The sequence below is a fragment of the Salmo salar genome, chromosome ssa27 (assembly GCF_905237065.1).
Source record: "Salmo salar chromosome ssa27, Ssal_v3.1, whole genome shotgun sequence".
Classification (NCBI taxonomy): domain Eukaryota; kingdom Metazoa; phylum Chordata; class Actinopteri; order Salmoniformes; family Salmonidae; genus Salmo; species Salmo salar.
Genome location: NC_059468.1, coordinates 10,855,046 through 10,881,132, shown reverse-complemented (window position 1 = coordinate 10,881,132; position 26,087 = coordinate 10,855,046). Strand labels below are relative to the sequence as shown.

Here is a 26,087-nt window from a genome sequence, read left to right as displayed (position 1 = left end):
GTCGCAAGGCATATGAACTAAAAGGTTATAGAGCAAACAACGCAACTATCACAACACAGGTTGTAACATGGCTTTTTTTCTGGCTTGGCTTCCCCAGTTATTTTACCCACGCAACGCAACTGTCCTTGAAAGAAATTACATTAAAATGATGAATGACTTTTAACAAGTATCAAATCTAATTTTATTCATCACATGCTTCGTTAGCAACAGGTGTAGACTAACAGTGAAATGCTTACTTACGGGCCCTTCCCAACAATGTAGACATAGAGAAAATAGAAAAGGTAATTACACATAATAATACAAGTTATAATAAATACACAATGAGTGATAACTTGACTATACAGGGGTATCGGTACTGAGTCGATGTGCAGGGGTACGAGGTAATTCAGGTAGATACAGTTGAAGTCGGAAGTTTATATACACTTAGGTTGGAGTCATTAAAACTCATTTTTCAACCACTCCACACATTTCTTGTTAACAAACTATAGTTTTGGCAAGTCGGTTAGGACATCTACTTTGTGCATGACAAGTCATTTTTCCAACAAATGTTTACAGACAGATTATTTCATTTATAATTCACTGTATCACAATTCCAGTGGGTCAGAAGTTTACATACACTAAGTTGACTGTGCTTTTAAACAGCTTGGAAAATTCCAGAAAATATTGGAGGTGTACCTGTGGATGTATTTCAAGGCCTACCTTCAAACTCAGTGCCTCTTTGCTTGACATCATGGGAAAATCAAAAGAAATCAGCCAAGACGTCACAATTTTTTTTGTAGACCTCCACTAGTCTGGTTCATCCTTGGGAGAAATTTCCAAACGCCTGAAAGTACCACGTTCATCTGTACAAACAATAGCACGCAAGTATAAACACCATGGGACCACGCAGCTGTCATAGCGCTTAGGAAGGAGATGCTTTCTGTCTCCTAGAGATGAACATACTTTGGTGCAAAAAGTGCAAATCAAACCCAGAACAACAGCAAAGGACCTTGTGAAGATGCTGGAGGAAACGGGTACAAAAGTATCTATATCCCCAGTAAAATGAGTCCTATATCGACATAACCTGAAAGGCCGCTCAGCAAGGAAGAAGACACTGCTCCAAAACCGCCATAGAAAAAGCCAGACTACAGTTTGCAACTGCATATGGGGACAACGATCGTACTTTTTGGAGAAATGTCCTCTGGTCTGATGAAACACAAATATGTCTGTTTGGCCATAATGACCATTATTATGTTTGGAGGAAAAAGGGGGAGGCTTGCAAGCCGAAGAACCCCATCCCAACCGTGAAGCACGGAGGTGGCAGTATCATGTTGTGGGGGTGCTTTGCTGCAGGAGGGCCTGGTGCACTTCACAAAATAGATTGCGTCATGAGGAAGAAAAATGATGTGTATATATTGAAGCAACATCTCAAGACATCAGTCAGGAAGTTAAAATGGAACTGTGAAAAGGGAGAGGGAGGACCAACAGAACAGGTTTTCCTTTGATGAAGATGGAGCCCTGCAGATCCTCAATCTGCAGCCAGGGGACTCTGGAAAGTACCTGTGTAATGGGGAAACGACAGCTAAAGTAACAGTGTTGACAGGTAGAGCTTTCCAAATGGCATTTTATCTATTTAATTGTCCATGTTTTATTTTAACAGTGACATTTTCATTTAATTAAAAGATCAGGCTCAACAATCAACTTCATCACTTCCTGGAAAAAGCAGTGAGAGAAAGCGTTGGGGGAACCACACTTTAGAGACCCCTCTAATGCCATTCCCTTTTCATTTAAAATACCATGCTTATGCCTGACTTGATTATTTATTTATTTTTGCAAACTCAGATCACCTCAAAATCCAGAGTTTCACTGCTGTTATGAAAACAGGTAACACACAGCAACATTATGCAATTATTTTTACAAGTATGAAAATAACACCAAAATCTAGAGTTTTAACTTTGTGCTGTGAAAGTAAATTCCATGACCTATATTCTTCACCTATTTTCAGATGTTGTTGAGAGAGATAAGGACCTACAAATGGTACGTTGTCCACGGACATTAGACACAAATTAGACTGAATGAAATGTAGTTCAAATCTTTTGTCCTGCTATCTTTAATACAGGTGACATTTTCACATGTTGAACTGTGTTTTTGTCTTTCAGTTGTGGTGATGATGGCTGTCGTTGGACTATGCTTCATGGTGCTTTTGGCTGGAATGCCGGGCCTTTTTGCTGATAGACAGAGTGAACAGAAAGAAAGAATTGCAGTACAGGTAAAAATGTCTAAAAACTATATTGTTACATCATATGCCTCTGATCTTGTTTGTACAAGACTTTAGGTCCATATTAAGCTATTACATTGGCCTATGCGGTCATGCAACAACCTTTTTACAAACATGTGATATGATCACCTTATTTCCTATAGTGACAGGACACAAGCAGGAAGGAGCTCCAGACTAGGTGCTTGTCAAATCTAGGTAAAGAACACTGTCTAATTGTTTGCTACCAAAAAAGTCCCAATAGTAGGGTTTGTGTTAAATGTGTGCATTCTCCCAACAAGTATTGCTCTTATTGTAAACAAATGATTGTTTCATATTTTGTCTTATAGGATCTAAGATTACACAGGGTGATGGGGAAGAAGTGAGTACAAATGAATATATCTCACTGTAAACTGAAAGCATTGCTGAAATGAATGTTTGTGTCTCGGGGCCCTTCTCTGAGGTTCAGTTGGCATCTCTGGGTCGGCAGAACTGGAGGGAAAGATCGAGGGTACAGGGAGACCAGCATCACGTCATCTATTCCGCTGTGGTCAGCTAGACCAGCATTCCAGGGTTTGAAGAGAGGTTGCTCTTTAATAATATAGTACATTTATTTGCGCCTTTCAAGATACCCAAGATTCTATTATTTAATCCAACTAATTCTATATCCTGTTGCCTTAAAATGTTTTTATTGAGATTCTTTGGAGAACATTAACAGTAATTATTAGACTTTTCATTATTTATAAACACACACATACATGCACGAATCAAAATACAATCTTCTTTCCATCAAGAACGGATATTGAAAGAACCATGCCAGGCAAACTTTGGTTTTGGAGTATAATGTCTCTAAGTAAACTTGTCAAACTTGAGATACGTTCAAAGTATTAACTCTTTTATTTGCAGTGTTGCAAAGAAAAAGCCATATCTCAGACCGGCCAATAAAAATAAAAGATTAAGATGGGAAAAAGAACACAGACACTGGACAGAGGAACTATGCCAAGAAGGCCAGCATCCCGGAGTCGCCTCTTCACTGTTGACGTTGAGACTGGTGTTTTGCGGGTACTATTTAATGAAGCTACCATTTGAGGACTTGTGAGGCGTCTGTTTCTCAAACTAGACACTTAATGTACTTGTCCTCTTGCTCAGTTGTGCACCGGGGCTTCCCACTCTTTCTATTCTATTTAGAGCCAGTTTGCGCTGTTCTGTGAAGGGAGTAGTACACAGCGTTGTACCAGATGTTCAGTTTATTGGCAATTTCTCGCATGGAATAGCCTTCATTACTCAGAACAAGAATAGACTGACGAGTTTCAGAAGAAAGTTATTTGATTCTGGCCATTTTGAGAATGTAATCGAATCCTCAAATGCTAATGCTCCAGATACGCAACTAGTCTAAAGAAGGCCAGTTGTATTGCTTTTTTAATCAGGACAACAGTTCCAGCTGTGCTAACATAATTGCAAAAGGGTTTTCTAATGATCAATTAGCCTTTTAAAATGTTAAACTTGGATTAGCTAACACAACGTGCCATTGGAACACGTGTGATGGTTGCTAATAATGGGCCTCTGTACGCCTATGTAGATATTTCATAACAAATCTGCCGTTTTCAGCTACAATACTCATTACAACATTAACAATGTCTACACTGTATTTCTGATCAATTTGATGTTATTTTAAAAGGACAAAAAAAAATTGCTTTTCTTTCAAAAACAAGGACATTTCTAAGTGACACCAAACTTTGAATGGTAGTGTATGTGAACAACAGCTGGTGCATGATATCTAAGGAAGTCTTGAGGTTTTGCTCACCTGAGGTAGAGTATCTCATGATAAGCTGTAGACCACACTATCTACCTAGAGTTTATCTGTATTTTTTAAAGCTGTGTACATACTACCACAGACTGATTCTGGCACCAAGACCGCACTCAATGAGCTGTATACCGCCATAAGCAAACAGGAAAATGCTCATCCAGAGGCGGCGCTCCTAGTGGCCAGGGACTTTAATGCAGGGAAACTTAAATCAGTTTTACCTCATTTCTATCAGCATGTTAAATGTACAGAAAAAAAAAATCTAGACCACCTTTACTCCACACACAAAGACGCGTACAAAGCTCTCCCTCGCCATCCATTTCGCAAATCTGACCATAATTCTATCCTCCTGATTATTGCTTACAAGCACAAATTAAAGCAGGAATCACCAGTGACTCGGTCTATAAAAAAGTGGTCAGATGAAGCAGATGCTAAACTACAGGACTGTTTTGCTAGCACAAACTGGAATATATTCCGGGATTCTTCCGATGGCATTGAGGAGTACACCACATCAGTCACTGGCTTCATCAATAAGTGCATCGAGAACATCGTCCCCACAGTGACTGTACATACATACTCCAACCAGAAGCCATGGATTACAGGCAACATTCGCACTGAGATAAAGGACAGAGGTGCCGCTTTCAAGGAGCAGGTCTCTAACCGGGAAGCTTATAAGAAATCCCTCTATGCCCTCCGACCAAACCATCAAACAGGCAAAGAGTCAATACAGGACAAAGATCGAATCGTACTACACCGGCTCCGACGCTCATCAGATGTGGCAGGGCTTGCAAACTATTACAGACTACAAAGGGAAGCACAGCTGAGAGCTGCTCAGTGACACGAGCCTACCAGACGAGCTAAATACTTTCTATGCTCACGTCGAGGCAAGTAAAACTGAAACATGCATAAGAGCATCAACTGTTCTGGGCGACTGTGGTGATCACGCTCTCCACAGTCGATGTGAGTAAGACCTTCAAACAGGTCAACATTCAGAAGGCCACAGGGCCAGATGGATTACCTGGACATGTACTCCGAGCATGCGCTGACCAACTGGCAAGTGTCTTTACTGACATTTTCAACCTGTCCCTGTCTGAGTCTGTAAAACCAATATGTTTCAAGCAGACCACCATAGTCCCTTTGCCCAAGAAAGCGAAGGTATCCTGCCTAAATGACTACCACCCTATGGCTACGTTGGAAGCCATGAAGTGCTTTGAAAGGCTAGTCATGACTCACATCAACACCATTATCTCAGAAACCCTAGACCCACTCCAATTCGCATACCGCACCAACAGATCCACAGATGATGCAATCTCTACTGCACTCTACACGGCCCTTTCACACCTGGGCAAAAGGAACACCTATGTGAGAATGCTTTCATTGACTACAGCTCAGTGTTCAACACCATAGTGCCCACAAAGCTCATAATAAACTCGAAATATAAGATTTCCACCGGTCTAATGTCCATTGCTCGTGTTCTTTGCCCAAGCAATTATCTTATTATTATTGGTGTCCTTTAGAAGTAGTTTCTTTGCAGCATTTTAACCATGAAGGCCTGATTCACATAGTCTCCTCTGAACAATTGATTTGAGATGTCTGTTACTTGAATTTGAAACATTTATTTGGGCTGCAATTTCTGAGGCTGGTAACTGTAATGAACTTATCCTCTGCAGCAGAGGTAACTCTGGGTCTTCCTTTCCTGTGGTGGTCCTCATGAGAGCCAGTTTCATCATAGCGCTTGATGGTTTTTGCGACTGCACTTGTAGAAACTTTCAAAGTTATTGAAATGTTCCGGATTGACTGACCTTCATGACTTAAAGTAATGATGGACTGTCGTTTCTCTTTGCTTATTTGAGCTGTTCTTACAATAATATGGACTTGGTCTTTTACCAAATAGGGCTATCTTCTGTATACCCCCCCCCTACCTTGTCACAACACAACTGATTGGCTCAAACACATTTAGAAGGAAAGAAATTCCACAAATTAACTTTTAACAAGGCAAGCCTGTTAATTGATATGCATTCCAGGTGACTACCTCATGAAGCTGGTTGAGAGAATGCCAAGAGTGTGCAAAGCTGTCATCAAGGCAAAGGGTGGCTACATTGAATAATCTGAAATATATTTTGATTTGTTTAACACTTTTTTTGGTTACTAAAAGTCATAGTTTTGACCTTCACTATTATTCTACAATTGAGAAAATATTGAAAATAAAGAAAAACCCTTGAATGAGTAGGTGTGTACAAACTTTTGACCTGTACTGTATGTCAGAGCAATCAATCATTACATTATGATGAGATATGCATCATCAGGGAAAAAGACTGACAAACCAATAAACAGAAAATGTATGTCAATGTAAAATACAAAGTATCATAATTGTTACATAATACAATTATTGAGGGTATGTGAATGTTTATTTATGTTGTCCATGATTTAAGTTATCCAATCCTACCTATAGTGAAAAGTCACAATATTTTGATAGCCTTTTTATTTTTTATTTTAAATAAAATGTCAAATTGCAATACAATAACACATGAACATAGGACATCACTACAATTACATTTTCTCTAAAGAATCAAAATAACATTAAAGTAAACAAAAGAAAAATCACTACACCTGAATTGTCAGTGACAACAATTTCAAAAGTTTCAAAGGTACCTCAAATAAAATAAAGAGAATAAGGTCAGAGGTTACAATTGTGTAAACCTATGATAGAGTTGTAAAAATTTTTATTTATTTATTGTTCTTGACTTATTCTCGAGATTTTATAAAATCATTGATTTCAAGTAAAAATGTGTTATATTTTCATAGCCTTGGCTATATTTTTCTTCTTTCGCCACAGGCTACAGACACGTAAACCTCCAATGCTCTATTTTACCTGACAACAGCTGGGTTTATTTCAGCCCTCAAATCATTGGAAGAAAAATATATATTTGGATAGAAATACTCTTCAAAGGGCAAGGAACGCAACGCAACATACATTTGTGAAGGAGCGTTCCATCGACATATACGTTTTAAAATAGGGATGTAGCTTAAGAAAACGGCTGTACTTTAATTCATAATAAGATGAATATATCTCATTTGACGGTTTTTGTTTTATATTTTTCACTAGAATGTATTTGCCAGAGCGGTAAGTTGTGCACTCGAATAAAAAATGTTAAAGTAAAAGATTGCAGCCAGGCGTGGCAAAAGAATAATACAAAAGAATACTTTTAAAATCGCTTACCATAAAACTTAACGTTATACTGCTTCGGTCTATTAGCGTAATAGTCTAACGTTACTTGTTTTAATTGCTTTATAGCCGACCTTTATGCGCGTTCCTCCATCCATTGTATCGTTCACTGGAAATGTATTGCAATAAAAACAAACGTGTAAGGAACCGATCAAATATATTAATGAGCTTTTTTACTTTGCTTAGAACAACCATGCATAGCATTATCTACTTTTTTTTATCACAAAGTAAAACATGTGCAAAGCAGTTTTGATGTTTGTAATGTGTTTGCAATTTTACATGAGCCAATATACTAATAATGATTTTGCAATGTTACACACATGTTAACTAACTCACTTTTGTACATCGCGCTGGTCCATACAATTGACATTATTTTAGCTCCCAAAAAACGTAATACTTCCAGATCAAATATAATATCAATACCATTGTAAAGCACAATTTCTCCCCATTCCAACAAACATCAATGACAAGACCTTCATGATGCCTATCACTGCATGATTCATGAAAGCAATGAGCTCCCTCGGGTCTTATTAAAAATGGCGGGTGGGGAAGCGAAACCTATTGCATGATAGTGCAACTTATCACCTCTAAAATGTAAATAAAACACTATAAAGAGTTTATATAATGTGTCATTACATACCTATTTGAAGGTTTTTGTCGAATTTGAATCGGATTTTTAGGGCGACGCTAAAGTTATCTTCAGAAGTAAACAGCAGCTGTCTCGGTTTTTGAGAGTCATGATGACGCAAAAAAATGACTAGGTATCCCCCAACCAGTGTTGACAACTAATTTTCAGGGTAAATTGCTAGAGGCAGGTTGATTTGTTGCTAAAAGTTGCTAAATGACGTTGTGATGTCATTGCGTGAAAACGTAAAACTGCGTCATTACGTAGAATGCACAATAACGTTACTCAAATTGACTGGCCATCTCGGCAAAAAATATGATTTGACATTTGTTCAGGTACAGACTCCCACTCTTTTCTGTACTTCTGGCTGTACAATTTTGATTGAGACATGTTGATTGATGTTGTAAGTTTTGTTCGAGATCATACAGTTGTGACCAACTATATTCACCCGTACTACTGCTACTGCAGTCAGCCAACAATGATTTGCAATTTGCTGAAATTAGCTTTTGAGTCACTTTTCAAAAGTTGCTAAAAATTCCAAATAAATTGTTAAAATTAGCTACATTTGTTGCAAGGTGCTGTTTGAAAAACAAGTTGCCAGGGTAGTCTGAAAAGTTGCGAAATCTAGCAACAGAATTGCTAAGTTAGCATCGCTGCCCCCAACGGGCATGATACACTAGCACAGGTTGCTGCGCGGTGCAACACCGCTTCCCATTCATTTCAATGGCAGGAAAGCGGTGAGAAGTGGACCCAAAAGGTGGCGTGGGAGGCGGTGAAAAATATTAACTTTTCTCAACTTTATGCAAATCGCCAGCAGCGACCGCTGGGCGATGACCAATCATATTGTTTTAATTTTTTTTTACTTCACCTTTATTTAACCAGGTAGGCTAGTTGAGAACAAGTTCGCATTTACAACTGCGATCTGGCCAAGATAAAGCAAAGCAGTTCGACACATACAACAACAGTATACAGTGTGTGCAAATATACAGTGTTTGCAAATGAGGTAAGGCAATAAATAGGCCATGATGGTGAAATAATTACAATATAGCAATTAAACACTGGAATGGTAGATGTGCAGAAGATGAATGTGCAAGTAGAGATACTGGGGTGCAAAAGAGCAAGATAAATAAATAAATACAGTATAGGGATGAGGTAGATTGGATGGGATATTTACAGATGAGCTATGTACAGGTGCAGTGATCTGTGAGCTGCTCTTACAGCTGGTGCTTAAAGCTAGTGAGGGAGGTAAGAGTCTCCAGCTTTAGTGATTTTTGCAGTTTGTTCCAGTCATTGGCAGCAGAGAACTGGAAGGAGAGGCAGCCAAAGGAGGAATAGGCTTTGGGGGTGACCAGTGAGATATACCTGCTGGAGCGCGTGCAACGGGTGGGTGCTGCTATGGTGACCAGTGAGCTGAGATAAGGCGAGGCTTTACCTAGCAGAGACTTGTAGATGACCTGGAGCCAGTGGGTTTGGTGACGAGTATGAAGCGAGGGCAAGCCAACGAGAGCGTACAGGTCGCAGTGGTGGGTAGTATATGGGGCATTGGTGACAAAACTGATGGCACTGTGAAAGACTGCATCCAATTTGTTGAGTAGAGTGTTGGAGGTTGTTTTGTAAATGACATCGCCAAAGTCGAGGATCGGTAGGTAGGATGGTCAGTTTTACGAGGGTATGTTTGGCAGCATGAGTGAAGGATGCTTTGTTGCGAAATAGGAAGCCGATTCTAGATTTAATTTTGGATTGGAGATACTTAATGTGAGTCTGGAAGGAGAGTTTACAGTCTAACCAGACACTTAGGTATTTGTAGTTGTCCACATATTCTAAGTCAGAACCGTCCAGAGTAGTGATGCTGGACGGGCGGGCAGGTGTGGGCAGCAATTGGTTGAATAGCATGGATTTAGTTTTACTTGCATTGAAGCTCGTCTGGAGGTTAGTTAAGACAGTGTCCAAAGAAGGGCCAGAGGTATACAGAATGGTGTCGTCTGCGTAGAGGTGGATCAGAGAATCACCAGCAGCGAGAGTGACATCATTGATGTATACAGAGAAGAGAGTCAGCCCGAGAATTGAACCCTGTGGCACCCCCATGGAGACTGCCAGAGGTCCGGACAACAGGCCCTCCGATTTGACACACTGAACTCTATCAGAGAAGTAGTTGGTGAACCAGGTGAGGAAATCATTTGAGAAACCAAGGCTGTTGAGTCTGCCGATAAGAATGTGATGATTGACAGAGTCGAAAGCCTTGGCCAGGTCGATGAATACGGCTGCACAGTAATGTCTCTTATCGATGGCGGTTGTGATATCGTTTAGGACCTTGAGCGTGGCTGAGGTGCACCCATGACAAGCTCTGAAACCAGATTGCATAGCAGAGAAGGTACGGTGGGATTCGAAATGGTCGGTAATCTGTTTGTAAACTTGGCTTTCGAAGACCTTAGAAAGGCAGGGTAGGATATATATAGGTCTGTAACAGTTTGGGTCTAGAGTGTCTCCCCCTTTGAAGAGGGGTATGACTGCGGCAGCTTTCCAATCTTTGGGAATCTTAGACAATACGAAAGAGGTTGAACAGGCTAGTAATAGGGGTTGCAACAATTTCGGCAGATACTTTTAGAAAGAGAGGGTCCAGATTTGCTAGCCCGGCTGATTTGTAATGGTCCAGATTTTGCAGCTCTTTCAGAACATCTGCTATCTGGATTTGGGTGAAGGAGAAATAGGGGAGGCTTGGGCGAGTTGCTGTAGGGGGTGCAGGGCTGTTGACCGGGGTAGGGGTAGCCAGGTGGAAAGCATTGCCAGCCGTAGAAAATTGCTTATTGAAATTCTCGATTATAGTGGATTTATCGGTGGTGACAGTGTTTCCTAGCCTCAGTGCAGTGAGCAGCTGGGAGGAGGTGCTCTTATTCTCCATGGACTTTACAGTGTCCAATAACTATTTTGAGTTTGTGCTACAGGATGAACATTTCTGCTTGAAAAAGCTATCCTTAGCTTTCTTAACCTCTCTATGGTAGGTGGCACCAAATCGTCCCACCTACGCAACAGCCAGTCTAATCCCGTGGCGCGATATTCAAATACCTTAAAAATGCTATTACTTCAATTTCTCAAACATATAACTATTTTACAGCTATTTAAAGACAAGACTCTCCTTTATCTAACCACACTGTCCGATTTCAAAAAGGCTTTACAACGAAAGCAAAACATTAGATTATGTCAGCAGAGTACCCAGCCAGAAATAATCAGACACCCATTTTTCAAGCTAGCATATAATGTCACATAAACCCAAACCACAGCTAAATGCAGCACTAACCTTTGATGATCTTCATCAGATGACAACCCTAGGACATTATGTTATACAATACATGTAGCTCAGCTGGTAGAGCATGGTGTTTGTACGCATGGTGTTTGCAACGCCAGGGTTGTGGGTTCGATTCCCACGGGGGGCCAGTACGGGGAAAAAAAATTTATGAAATGAAATGTAAGTCGCTCTGGATAAGAGCGTCTGCTAAATGACTAAAATGTAAATGTAATGCATGTTTTGTTCAATCAAGTTCATATTTATATCAAAAAACAGCTTTTTTTACATTAGCATGTGACGTTCAGAACTAGCATACCCCCCGCAAACGTCCGGGGAATTTACTAACAATTTACTAAATTACTCACGATAAACGTTCACAAAAAGCATAACAATTTTTTAAAGAATTATAGATACAGAACTCCTCTATGCACTCGATATGTCCGATTTTAAAATAGCTTTTTGGTGAAAGCACATTTTGCAATATTCTAAGTACATAGCCCAGCCATCACGGGCTAGCTATTTAGACACCCAGCAAGTTTAGCCTTCACCAAAATCAGATTTACTATAACAAAAATGTTATTACCTTTGGTGTTCTTCGTCAGAATGCACTCCCAGGACTTCTACTTCAATAACAAATGTTGGTTTGGTCCCAAATAATCCATCGTTATATCCAAACAGCGGCGTGTTGTTCGTGCGTTCTAGACACTATCCGAAATGGTAAATCAGGGTTACGAGCATGGCGCAATTCGTGACAAAAAATGTCTAAATATTCCATTACCGTACTTCGAAGCATGTCAACCGCTGTTTAAAATCAATTTTTATGCAATTTATCTCGTAAAAAAGCGATAATATTCCGACCGGGAATCTGCGTTTCGGTAAATAGAGGGAAAAAAAGAAGGACGGGGGCGACCAGTGCACGCGCCTAAGCCCACTGTCCCCTGATCGGCCACTTGACAAAGGCGATAATGTGTTTCAGCCTGGGGCTGGAATGACGAGATTCAGCTTTTTCCCGGGCTCTGAGAGCCTATGGGAGCCGTGGGAAGTGTCACGTTACCGCAGAGATCCTTTGTTTTGGAAAGAGATGTCAAAGAAAGCCAATAAATAGTCAGACAGGCCACTTCCTGTAAAGGAATCTCTCAGGTTTTTGCCTGCCATATGAGTTCTGTTATACTCACAGACACCATTCAAACAGTTTTAGAAACTTTAGGGTGTTTTCTATCCATATCTAATAAGTATATGCATATTCTAGTTACTGGGTAGGAGTAGTAACCAGATTAAATCGGGTACGTTTTTTATCTGGCGGTGTAAATACTGCCCCCTAGCCCTAAGAGGTTAATGCTCTTCGACCTGTCCCCAAATTAATATAATTGGTTCAGAGTTTGTTTTGGCATTTTAACCTGCGTGGCGTGATTGCGTTTGGTGTGGGGGGGCAAAATCAATTTGTGCACGATGGCGCACGGCCGGTTTGCATACGGTGTTACCCTGTTCCTGGTTAAACGGCGAGAGAAACAATACACCTGGTGGAGAGAGGCTGTAAGACACAGAATGAGTTGCTTCATGCGTGTTGTACGTTACGTCATGGCACGTCACAATTTTTCCCCAATACTATCGCGCCATTACCATGTCAATCAACGCTTGAATAGAAACGTAGTTCACACCCCAGATTGTGAAGCCAACACGGTCGCTACAGTCCCATTAGTTTTCATTGCAGCCTCGTTTGAATGTTGCGGTTGTGCAAATTTGTACGGAATGGGGTTAGTCACCGTTATTTCCATTAGCTAGCCAGAGAAATGTTGAGCAACATTAGCCAACTTAACTGATCAAGTAATTGAGATTATGGTGTGAAAATTTGCTGGCTAATAAAGTCAGACAGCTAACGTTACCTAGCTAATGTTACAACATCAGATGCGCTAACGTTACTGGTAGGGATGCACCAATATTACTTTTTTGGCCGATATCCGATATTTTCCTTGCCAAAAAAAAAACGATTCCGATAACCGATATTTACAATTTTAGCGGCCTTTTAAGCATTCTAGTACAGTTATAGTTAACACACAGACGCAGTCTAAGGCACTGCATCTCAGTGCAAGAGGTGTCACTACAGTCCCTGGTTCAAATCCAGGCTGTATCACATCCGGCTGTGATTGGGAGTCCCATAGTGTGGCGCACAATTGGCCCAGCGTCATTGTAAATAAGAATTTGTTATTAACAGACTTGCCTAGTTAAATAAATGTTACACACACACACCACAGTGACCAAAACATTATTTTGTTGGCATTTACGTATGTCCCCATTACCAGTAAAACATAATCAACATTTCTTTCACTTACTTGCTGTGCTGTTTCGTTGTTCATTTGTTCAGTCGTTTCATTCTCAACCAGGTTTTCTATGGAACGCCGTTTGGGTCTTTGCGTGTCAAAAAAGATACATGTCAAATAACACTATTTGATGTGTCAAATAACACGACATCTGTTTCAGTAGCTATATAGTTAGCTAGCTAACAGGTGTCATCTAAAATAGCCCTAATTTATAAGACAGTTCTTATTTGATTAATGGTGGTCGGACCCATCTATGTGAAGCTAGCCACAATAAAGATTAGCCACAATAGTGGACTTTGCGGTTAGCCTTCAAAATAAAAGTATGACATATTTATACTATTTGTATTAATTTGCATTACTGTCAGTTACATACTTTTATTTTGAAGGCAAACCGCAAATTCCACTATTGTGCCTAATCCTTATTGTGGCTAGCTTCACAACACATAACCCGGTGCGGTCGAGCCTCACTAGCCAGATGAAGCTAGCTGGCTGCTTATAACCTTAGCTTTGGGGAACAGGGTTAAGTTGCTGACTAGCTATTTATTTTCATGAACTGAAGTTCAATTTCAATAGGTGAACAACAAGTGGCAACCTAGCTAATACTTACTCACAAGGATTTCTAAATCATTGCTAAGAATAATGAAAATGACTGCAGGTTCTACTGGTCAGTTTTCAGGCTGGTTGTATTGGTGTGAGGTGGTTAATTTCTGTTTTACCAAATGAGGAGAGGCAAACTTCACACACCAGTCAGAGTTATACTTAAACTACATCTTTAATAATAAGAGCTTTTTGCAATAGCAATGACTTTCAACGATTCCCTTGAGATCGTTTATAGCAAAGATCCACCCCCTAGTTGACATAACAAACCACAGATATTAGGAACAGTTCACAAAGGACGACTTTATAATGAGAAAGGAGTATCCCGTAGCCAGATAGCATTCGCTATAAATTATTGTTCAGTTTGGTCCCTAAGACGAGGTTCTAATCTCATTTCTGGTACTTCATAGCACAAAAACACCAACTCATCCAATGGCATCACTCAATTGTCAACTGTAGATACTCCCATCTTAAGTAAAACCCCTTCTTGACCCCACTCCTGGACAAGCTCACTGAGGGGAGTGAGCCTCTAGGTCATACACTATCCCAGGATAAGTGTAACGTCAGAGAGGACATACAATGGTTCCAGACACTGCCATACACCTCCCCAATACCAAAGGAGGGAGTGACTTGCGCACAGACATTGTGGAGACAAGAAATTGGTTCCCCATTAATCACGCCATCCCTTCACATGGTTTAAGAATAGGTAAAGACACATTCACATATGAAGACAATGTTCCATCCTGTCCTCTTCCCTTTCTGATATTCTGCATAGCACCAGAGACATGTAAAAGACAAGCCTGACCTCTCCCCTCTCTGGGCCCCAAGTGATTGAGCCCCAGCTGAGGGAAGAAGTGCAATTGCCAACACCAGAGTCCGAAGGGATACATTCTAATAACAAGTATATCACATAAGCATATTATGCAGATAAGACATCTTAATTATCTGTGTTACTGAACTAATTCTGATTCATCCACCACAGGTGCTAGCGAGGTTCCAAGCTAAAGCTAGCTACCCCAGAAGTTGCAGCCGAACAAATGATGCTTTATTACCAACGCAGTAATGTAAACACATCGTTCGTGGCCAGTGTTTGCAGACTTTTTTGTACAGCTTTGACAGTGCTACTATATATTTTTTGACACGCAAAGACCCAAACAGCGTTCTATAGTATGTATATCGTGATGCTAATAGCAGTGACGCTATAACTGTATAACTTTGGTAGGGTAACAGCTGAAAAATAGCGCACTTGGTTGTGTGTACCAGTGCTCGACCAGTTGGCGAAAGCCAACATCACCCACGACAGAGAACAGTTGATTGTCAAGGGCAATGAATTCCATTATCTTTGCTGTAATGTATTTCGCCTTTGAGTTGTCTAGCTGAAATTTTGTTACTCTTTCAAATGACTGCTAGATCCACACAGCAGACATTGGGCTAGTTTAGGAATGGTGTGTTGCACGTATAGCGCAACATTTTACATGGCGTCATTATGTCACATACCTACGTTATATAGCTATGCACGTCAGCTTCGACATTGGTTTTGCACATCGGGCATCGGCCGATACCGATGTTGCCATTTTTTAGCTAATATCGGCCGATTTCGATATGTTCACCGATATATCGTGCATCCCTAATTACTGGTATACTTTTCCTTGCCATTCGTCAAGTTATAACGCGTTAGTTGCTTACTGGACCATGACAATCTGTGTGAAATGTTAACTAGTTAACTAGCTACTATCTGTAAACTCATATTTTCCCTCTACAGTATGTGGTTCGTTTTCAGAATGAGAGAATTAGGTGGAAAATGAGGCGTTGCTTGTTAAACAAGTGGATTCAGGGATCAAGTGTAGCTGGAGCCGGGCCTGGCTTAAGCTGGATGCCACTATAGAGGTGAAATGAACACCACTCACCTTTTCAATACCGTGGATTAAAAGGGGTATGCCAGGTGTACTCTCTGCCTGAAAGAGATCAATTATGCCAACAAAGGGCCTCATGCTCTGCTGGCACATTGTAGAACAGGTGTCCACAGGCAGAAAGTGTACAATGTAATAATGTGCAGTGTAGCCCAAAGATGTTTGTTGTGTTGATCTTGACAGTAACACTTGTGTGTGAGTGAGGGGGATTATTGCATGTTTTACTCAGTGAATGTTATTTTTGCACACATGTAGCCTTGTGCACTTGATCGATGTCTACTATAGTGGCCACTATAATAGCACAAAAATAGAATGCCTGTTTCATTCTATTTCTACTTTAAGATGTTTTTTCCCCAAGTGCAATATTTAGATGTGTGTGTGGTCGCAAGCGTTCTATTATAAAGGCTGTCATAGATAACTGCAATATTAGTGTATTGTTTTTTCTCAAGACTTGAGTGTCATTTGCAGTAAAGTCTAAGCACCAAATAACATTGGATTGCTTTCTTTAAATTTTTTTGCTGTGAGTTAGGTTCACATTAACAACTTTTTATTTTACACAGAGACTGATCATGTAGATCATATTCTTTGTTGTTAAATTAGTTAAAAATCAGAATTTTTTGCATGTTTCGGTGCAAAAGAAAGTGTCACCTTTTCGGCACTCACCGGTCCGATGCTCTTGATGAGTTCGCTAGGTGTTGGGTTAAAGGGATAGTTCAGGATTTTGTCAATAAAGCCCCATTATCTACTTCCCCAGAGTCAGATGAACTCGTGGATACCATTCTTTAGGTATCTGCGTCCAGTATGAAGGCAGTTAGTGGTACTTTTGAGAGCCAATGCTAACTAGCTGGACACATAGACTTTTAGTCATTACGCTAACACTAGTCAGTGGTAATTTTAACATGTAAATCTTGGTATGTCAAAAAATACATACAAGTGGGATGCATGCCAGCAAGGCCACTACACTACACAAGACTAAACAATACATTAATTGCACTATACCACTGCTACACCTGGCTATCAGCAGAGCCTAGTCTGGCAGCGAAACAGTTCATTCAGCCTCATTTACTGCCTGATATGGCTGACTTGCTTAAACAAATGTGGTTTCTACTGACAATTGAGATGTACAAACTATGGCATAAGAAGACAGTGGATAAGAGGCCATCCATAATTTTGATTAAGATATTAATGAGTGAGCTAGGATGGACATAGTCAATATTACTATTTGTTCAGCACTTTTGAAATGTACAGTGACAGAATTCAGAACATGGGCCATCCTTACGGTATTCACCCTGTACACCAAGTCAGAACCGTAGGATAAATAAAGGGGGTATATAAGCAGACAATGAAAGCTCTTACAATATTCAATGATTACATTTCTCAAAAACAGGTTATAGACTACATGTGCACCACCATGTCAGAACAGTAGTCGAAATTAAAAGGTGAAAATAGACCAAATTATTAGGGTGAGGCACATGGGCTACTAAAAGCTTACTACACAACATACAGTTAGTATTACATCCTTTATGCAGCAGCATACAATACATTTTTGGACTCCCCTTGTGCTGTGCTCACTTGGAACAGGAAGGTGGCATCAAACTTTGTCATCAAATTCTGGCATTCTCTGGATTTACGGTGCTTTAAAGACAACTGGGAACTCAGGAAAAAAGGTTGAATCATGGCGACTTCATTGATCTTCAGGTCGTAGCTCAAGAAAGAGGCTGGAGTTCCCGATTTACAATTCCGAGTTGGATGAAAGTTCAAAACGTATTTTTTTCCCCGAGTTCCCAGTTGTCTTGAACTCACTAAAGTCAGATTTAGTTCCGAGTTGAAAGTTGTTTTGAGCGAGGCACAAATCATGCTTCATTGACAGCATGGCCAATATTGAATGTTTCTCATTTTAAATTAGGAAAAGAGACCCTTAATCTTAGACTTGGGACCCCACATCCACTCCATTGAATAGCAGACTGTAACAACTGTTGTCGTTTTGTTGAAGGGAGGACCAAGGCACAGCGGGAATGTGGATACTCATAGTTTTTTAATAAACACAAGTAAAGCATCCACAGGGAAAAACAATAAACTCTACTGACGACGACAGGAACAGTTTTGCAGGCACACAACACGCAGTGCAAAAACAACTACCCACAACCCCAAAGAAAAACACACACTACTATATAGGACTCCCAATCAAAGGCAACTCAACACACCTGCCTTCAATTGGGAGTCCTGTTCACCAACACAACACTTAACACACAAAAACCTGCCATGTCCTGACCAAAACTAATACAATTGCTCCCTCTGCTGGTCAGGACGTGACAGTACCCCCCCCCCTCAAGGTACAGACCCCAGAATGCACCTTACAAAAAAAAACACAAAAAGATCCCCAATACCCCAACAAAACCCATAAACAATAACCCGTCAACGACGGCACTGTGCTACACCCTCCCTCCCCAACCCACCTATCCTGGAGGTGGCTCAGGTGCGGGACGTGGACCTCGCTCCACCTTCGGCGTCGCCCAATTCGGTGGTGCTGATAGCTGCGCCGGGCAGACGGGCCACTCGGGCTGAACCTGGCAGACGGACCACTCTGGCTGGACCGGAGGACAGGCGGGCCACTCGGGCTGGGCCGGAGGACAGGCGGGCCACTCGGGCTGGGCCGGAGGACAGGCGGGCCACTCGGGCTGGGCCGGAGGACAGGCGGGCCACACTAACTGATCTGGGCAGTCGGGCCGCTCTAACTGATCCGGGCAGTCGGGCCGCTCTGGCGGCTCCGGGCAGTCGGGCCGCTCTGGCGGCTCCGGGCAGTCGGGCCGCTCTGGCGGCTCCGGGCAGTCGGGCCGCTCTGGCGGCTCCGGGCCGCTCTGGTGGCTCCGGGCAGTCGGGCAGCTCTGGTGACTCTTGACTGGCGGGCAGCTCTGGCGACTCCTGACTGGCGGGCAGCTCTGGCGACTCCTGACTGGCGGGCAGCTCTGGCGACTCCTGACTGGCGGGCAGCTCTGGCGACTCCTGACTGGCGGGCAGCTCTGGCGACTCTTGACTGGCGGGCAGCTCTGGCGACTCCTGACTGGCGAGGCTGGGCTGACGCACTAGACGCCTGATGCGTGGGGCTGGTACAGGACGTGCCAGCCTGGAGACACGCACCTCCATGCTAGTGCGTATAGCGGGCAACACCGGACCGTAGAGGCGCACTGGCGGTCTTGAGTGCAGGGTTGGCATCACCCCTTTCGGCTCGATGCTCACCTCGCCCTGGCACATGCGGGGCGCCGGTACAGGGCGGACTGGGCTGTGCGTACGTATAGACGAGATGGTGCGTACCTCAGCGAAACATGGCGCCCTCCACCTCATACGCACCTCCCTGTAATCACGGGTAGCTGGCTTACGGCTCTTCCTTGGCCTGGCCAAACTACCCGTGTGCCCCCCCAAAAAAATGTATTGGGGGTGCCTCTCCGGCTTCCTCGCCAGCCGTGATCCAGCATAACGTTCGCTCCCTTCTCCTGCTGCCTCCGCTCTTCTCAGTGCCTCCACCTGTTCCCATGGAAGGCGATCCCTTCCGGCCAGGATCTCTTCCCAGGTGTAGGATCCCTTGCCATCCAGGATGTCCTCCCATGTCCATTCATCCACCCGATGCTCCTTCCTCTTCCGCTGCTTGGTCCTTTTGTGGTGGGTAGTTCTGTAACAACTGTTGTCGTTTTGTTGAAGGGAGGACCAAGGCGCAGCGGGAACGTGGATACTCATAGTTTTTTAATAAACACAAGTAAAGCATCCACAGGGAAAAACAATAAACTCTACTCACGACGACAGGAACAGTTTTGCAGGCACACAACACGCAGTGCAAAAACAACTACCCACAACCCCAAAGAAAAACACACACTACTATATAGGACTCCCAATCAAAGGCAACTCAACACACCTGCCTCCAATTGGGAGTCCTAATCACCAACACAACACTTAACACACAAAAACCTGCCACGTCCTGACCGAAACTAATACAATTGCTCCCTCTGCTGGTCAGGACGTGACACAGACTAATGATTGCTTTGAAATGCTTGCATTTAGGCACTGATTCCTACCAAACCACTCATTGTTGAATTTGCGATTTCCAACTTGTTGTGTAATGTTTATGTCCAATGGCCGATGAGCACCGATACGTTTTATCTATAATTTATCTTCATATTTCTCTTCATATGACAAGGATTAAAAAGGATTTGCGAGTAGATTGTCGACTTGATTCATGATGATGACTGCTAGCTAAGATTTTGAAAGTATGATGTTGACATGTTCAGTCCAATCAAAGTTACTGAAGATATATCGTGGTTTGACATCATTTTATCTGTGGCCAATAACCTTGAGCCTTCTTGGATGGGCACTTCTAATGTAACTATGGTAGCACCCAAAGGGCTAGAATTTTTTAATGTCTACCCTTAGACTTGGCGGTGATGTAGTGTCCCCATGAGTGACAGAACACTGAGCCAATCACAGCGCAATGCTCCGTATTTTCTGCTGTCTTGCCCCACCACCACCACAGAGAGCACTGAGCTAGGCTGAAACACCTGCATTTGAGCTTTATTAACTCAATTATATATATATTTATATAAAATCATTATTTGCAAACTGATATGTGATTCATATTAATGCCAAAATAACATGCAAAACAGGCAAGCCCCCCAATCTTTTGTATGTATTTATTTATTTGGGCAAAAAATGTGGAGCTCAAAACGGGTCGCAACTTCAAAATGCACGCAGAAACATAAAAATGTTATCCAGGGCTTCATTGCCAAAATCCCAGACTATCCCTGTAATGTTGCTAGAATATGTTTACAACTGGCCTAATCAACATGTGCTAAAATAGTTATCTTTGACTTCAATAGTGTTAGTTAAAGGGATACGTTAGGATTAACGCTAGTTATCATTGGCTTGTGAAACTACCTCTAACTTCCTTCATACTGGACACAGAGATAAAAATGGTATCCATGAGTTCAACTGACTCAAAATCTTGAATTATCCCTTTAATATATTAATATGAAATAGGTTGATTTATAAGTTGCTAAATGTGTCCCACTTCTCACTAATGCACTAGTGTGGGCTTATTCATTATTGATATGTCACTTACCATTTAGACAACATCATGCAAGGCCTCCCTGACACTATTAATTGAATACATTATTTTGTTGGTCGTTACAGACCTATGATATAGATAAATATTTGACCTAAAGTAATTTCCTATTCATGTTTTACAGCATTGTCTGAGTAACATGGAGAGAAGGCAAATTCAGACAAATGATGTCAATGTTTAAATGTTTTTCCCTACAGACACCTACTCCCTGAGCTACATCTACACTGCCCTGTCAAAGCCAGTAGACTTGCCTGGTATCCATGAGTTCACTGCCATGGGTCTGATGAACAACCAACAGATCGATTACTATGACAGTGTGTCAAAGAAGAAGATTCCCAAACAGGACTGGATGAGGGAGAAGCTGCCAGCAGACTACTGGGAAAAAGGCACTCAGTCACGCAAGAGCAAGGAGCAGTGGTTCAAAGTTAATGTCGATATCTTGATGAAGCGCATGAGGCACAACAACACTGGTGAGGGAACACCTGCAATTTGTCCTATGCTCACCGGTAATCTTTTAAAATTGTCGGTCATTAGTTATCCGTGTATATTGTCATAGAGGCATCATTCACCTTCTTTTTCAATATTGGTTTTCCTCTCAGATGTCCATGTCCTTCAGTGGAAGGTTGGTTGTGAGATTGACCAACAGAGTGACGGCACATTGAAATTCATAAAGGGCATCGACCAATACAGCTATGATGGTGACGACTTCCTGGCCTTTGATGATGTCACTATGCAGTGGGTGGCCCCAGTTGATCAAGCTCTGCCGACGAAGAGGAAGTTGGATGATGTGCAGATCCTCAACACGTACACCAAGGGCTACCTGGAGAAGGAGTGTGTGGACTGGCTGTCCAAATTCATGGAATATGAGGACAAGGAATTCAGTTGGGCTGATTGTGAGTACTTAAATAGTATAGCCTAACAAATGGTTAACAAAACGACCATTTGTACATGTGAGATCAGAAATAATAGTAATGTTCTCTGTTTATTCCCTCTTTAGCCGCTCCAAAGGTCTATGCATTTGCTAAAAAAGCCAAAACTGCAGGACATGTCCGACTGACCTGCATGGCCACAGGTTTCTATCCCAAAGATGTGGTTATGCATATTAAGAAGAATGGTGTTCCATTGACCGACCGTGATGGAGTGCAGTCTGCAGGACTCCTACCCAATGATGATGAGACCTACCAGATCAGGATGAGTGTGCAGATCCCAGAGGCAGACAAGGAAACGTATGAATGTTATGTCAACCATAGAGCTTTGAAGGAGCCAATTGTGGTAAAATGGGGTAAAGTATGGTTAATTTGGTTTAGTGTTGTTATTGATGGTTAATATGGTTTTGTGTTATTAACACAGGAAACAATTTTAATTTGAACAGAACAGCATACTAACAACAGCTTTGCAAGTGAAGCAGGAACGAAACTGATGTTAGCTTCTGGTTACATATTGTTGCTTTTTATATATACTATGCCTTTTGTTTTGCAGATGGAAAATGTTGTGATTGCAGTAGTGGCGGTGCTGTAGTCATTGGGGCTGTAGTCATCGCCTTTATTGTAGTTCTGATCTTGGTGGGCCTCTTTGTTCTGCACAGAAGAGGGACAATTGGTAGGTCTTGATTTATATCAATTAACAATTAAATATTTTTGTTGTTAAATGTTAAGAAAAGTTTTATCTAAGGTACTACTATGAAAGGTGGGCACTATGGCCAAAATCTATATGAATTGTAACATTTCTATTTATTTTTCTCTTTACACATTAAAGTGATTCCTGGCTTGAGAACTAGAGGTTAGTATCACAGCCGCTCCCTCTGTATACATGTCAAAGTCTGTAATGCCACAACTAAACAAAATACAATACATGAAGTTAAGTGTTGCCTCAAGGTGAGTTGCTTTTCTGTGATGGACATACAATATTTACAAAACTAAGAAAAGGCTGAGTTTTATAATTTAACATTTTAGTAATTTAGCAAGCGCTCTTATCTAGAGCGACTTTCAGTAGTAAGGGTATACCATTTCTAGTACTGGTCCCCTGTGTGAATCTAACCCACAACCCTGGCATTGCAAGTGCCACGCTTTACCAACTGATCCACGCGGGACACTGTAGAATTGTATTGTAGCCATACATTCAAACATCTACTGACATCTTCCTGTGTTTTTCTTCAGCTAATGGCAATGGAGCGGCTGCAATGGTGTGAAAAGGAAATAGCAAGGTAAGACAACAGTCTTCAATCCCTCAAATAAACTAAATCAGTTCGGTTAGGTGTTGCTTCAGAATACAAGTATGTGTAAATACTAGCCTAATGATTTTAGATTTTGGTTTTGCCGTTCTCAAAAGACTGAGAAAATGGCTGACCCCAATATGAGAGATTTTGTGTGTGGTCTTCACCATAGTCCAAAGGTTTCCTTGGTTACTCTATAAGACAAGCAATGTTAGTATGATAATAAACATGCAGGGAAATCTGAGTCACAATATGCCAGAGAACAGAACAAGGCACTATTATCAATCACATATACACTAAAAAAGCAATGAGAAGAAAATAGCATATTGTTTGCTTACCACACAATCAGTATATGTTTCATTAACAAAAGGGTTTTATGATATTTCAATCCTTTTGGGGGGCTAGACAGAGCTATATAGAATTATTATATAATCCTTAAGGACAATTATTATTCAAATGTATTATTTTATGGGTAATTAAAATGAAAAGCTATGTGGTACAGGTAACCCATCATTCATTTAGATGAAATAGATTTTGCAGTACTTTAGATGACTGCTTTGTCTGAAATTGTTGGTTGAGAGTTGTTTTTCCATCTCAGTAATAATAAGTAATCAGTGCAACTACATTTTGCACTGTAACTCGTGTTCAATTTAATAATGCCCATATTTTCCATGTTGTCTAATTATGTGCAGGTGGATAGATGACCATTGTTGGCCAAACTTCCTGACCGGACCACAAAGGAACCTCAATTAATTTCATAATTTTATAGGATGGCTATTGATAACACTATTCAGTTACACAGATTCATTCTCATAAGCTAGTGATGGAAATGATAGTTACTTTGTTGCAATATGCTAAAAACTTCTGCATTTCATAGTGTTTGCTGTTCTTGTGTAAGGTTTGGTACTTCCAAGTGTGTGTGTGTGTGTGGGAGGGTTTACACTAGACCTGTACTAGGTCAGTTTTTTTTGAAGGGGTGGGGGGGTTAGGTACCATTGGGGTTGATGTAGCTCATTCTCTTCAATGAAAGTATTCTGTCGTATATTTAATTGTTTTACTGTTACAGTGGATGTTACTGTATGGAGAGGCATCTTTAAGGTATTTATATCATTCTTCAGGGATTATAACTAGGCCTGTACTAGATCAGGGTTATATAAGCCTAGAGGTACAGTACCAGTCCAAAGTTTGGACACACAGACTCGTTCAAGGTTTTTTCTTTATTTTTACAATTTTCTACATTGTAGAATAATAGTGGAAATCAAAACTATGAAATTACACATTTGGAATCATGTAGTTACCAAAAAAGAATTAAACAAATCAAAATGTATTTTATATTTGAGATTCTTCAACGTAGCCAACATTTGCCTTGATGTCAGCTGTGCACACTCAACTGAGTTTTATTGAGAAATGTCAATAAAAATATGTCAGCCAAAGCAAAAACCTGATCAAAATGTATTTATATACATGCTGTAAGTACAGAAATGGTTTGCTCAGTGGGAAATAAATATCCAACTACTCAGTGAGAACTGTGTGACGGTTGGAGTTTGTGACAGCAACTATGTGAGCTTATTACAGTATTATAGACACTATGGCATTGGATTTCCTATGATCTTCCATGTAGAAGAACCTCTTAACTTCTAACGACTCTTGTGAAGCTTGTGAACGTCATAGAGCAAAATATAGCAGATAACAGAGAGCTTGTAATAGTTTGTAGCTCAAACCATTCGGACTATACAGACGTTGTAACAAGACCCGGCCCCGGACCCCTTCAGGATCCGACATTGTCTCACAAACACCGCTCTAGCTCAGCCCACGTTAATCACACAGACTAATGGTCGGTACCAACGGATGCAGAAGAGATAGACTTATCCAATGGTACCCAGATGTCTGTAGCTCACACAATGTTAAAAAGGGGTTATAAGTCCAAATGGTGCTGGCTTCGCGTTGGGACTTTGCGTTGGGTTAAGGACAACGGCATGAACTTGAACTTTACCAAGTCCCAGGACATTTTAGCCAAAGACTTGGTTGCCTTTGCCTGGAGGCTGACACTTGGCAGCAAGTGGATCTTCCAGCAGGACAATAACCCCAAGCACACATTAGAATCCTCAAAGAAATGATTAATCGCAAAATCAAAATCTTTCCATGGCCATCTAAGTCTCCAGACTTGAACCCCATTGAAAACCTGTGGTTTGAATTGAAGAGGGCAGTCCATAAGCACAGACGAAGGATATCAAGGATCTGGAAAGATTCTGTATGGAGGAATGGTCTAAGATCCCTCCCGATGTGTTCTCCAATCTAATAAATATTTTAGAAAAAGCCTCAGCGTTGTTATCCTCGCAAGGGTAGAGTGATGGAGTATTGTAACTTATTTATTGGCACCCATCTTTTAAGAATTTTGCTTTTACTAAACAAAATCTCTCTTGAGTAATTGTGTTTTATTTATTTTATAGTGTTTTTTGCCCTTTGCCCTTTTTATCTTTATCAAGGGTGCCAATAATTATGGACGTGAATGTATATACTGCACTTGCTTCGGTTTGATGCACTGATGAGAAATAAGTGCAAACTTTCCACTATAAATATAGAATGGCATGCCAAGGAATTGCGGTAAGCTCACCTGACCGGAAACAGTCCAAAGCCACGGCGCCGAACAAGGCTGAGACTGGGGCAACACAGGCCAGGAGAGTCCAACACCACACCAATTCCCTTTCTGTCACCTCTGCATCTGGAACACAAACCTAGCCCCAGCCCAGGGCTAGGGTCGCTGTGGGA

The 26,087-nt window shown here is 41.3% G+C and overlaps 1 protein-coding gene and 2 long non-coding RNA genes across 4 annotated transcripts; 2 read left to right on the top strand and 1 right to left on the bottom strand.

The window, feature by feature from the left end:
- Positions 1–1,780: 1,780 nt before the first annotated feature.
- Positions 1,781–2,664, top strand: LOC123730943 (uncharacterized). The gene is made up of 5 exons (XR_006762432.1): positions 1,781–1,863; positions 1,985–2,016; positions 2,139–2,248; positions 2,401–2,452; positions 2,584–2,664. It is a non-coding gene; the product is annotated as an uncharacterized lncRNA (long non-coding RNA).
- Positions 1,809–8,096, bottom strand: LOC106588389 (uncharacterized). Of its 2 annotated transcripts, none has more exons than XR_006762431.1 (3): positions 7,904–8,096; positions 2,641–2,788; positions 1,809–2,207 (listed from the first exon to the last, which is right to left on the bottom strand). It is a non-coding gene; the product is annotated as an uncharacterized lncRNA (long non-coding RNA). The 2 variants fall into 2 exon arrangements; XR_001324651.2 differs by having other exon boundaries at positions 2,641–2,725.
- LOC106588381 (major histocompatibility complex class I-related gene protein) lies at positions 6,993–24,819 on the top strand. Its single transcript, XM_014177297.2, has 8 exons — positions 6,993–7,161; positions 21,304–21,576; positions 21,706–21,999; positions 22,104–22,388; positions 22,586–22,705; positions 22,862–22,885; positions 23,263–23,309; positions 24,011–24,819. Exons 1-7 carry the CDS (start codon positions 7,098–7,100, stop codon positions 23,292–23,294), a joined length of 1,092 nt encoding a protein of 363 aa, XP_014032772.2. The 5' UTR covers positions 6,993–7,097; the 3' UTR covers positions 23,295–23,309; positions 24,011–24,819.
- The last annotated feature ends 1,268 nt before the right edge of the window (positions 24,820–26,087 follow it).

Coding starts and splice junctions, on each gene's coding strand:
- LOC106588381 (XM_014177297.2), top strand. CDS start 7,098: ATGAATATATCTCATTTGACGGTTTTTGTTTTATATTTTTCACTAGAA. Junction 22,706..22,861: donor GCACAGAAGAGGGACAATTG/GTAGGTCTTGAT, acceptor TACACATTAAAG/TGATTCCTGGCTTGAGAACT. Junction 22,886..23,262: donor TCCTGGCTTGAGAACTAGAG/GTTAGTATCACA, acceptor GTTTTTCTTCAG/CTAATGGCAATGGAGCGGCT.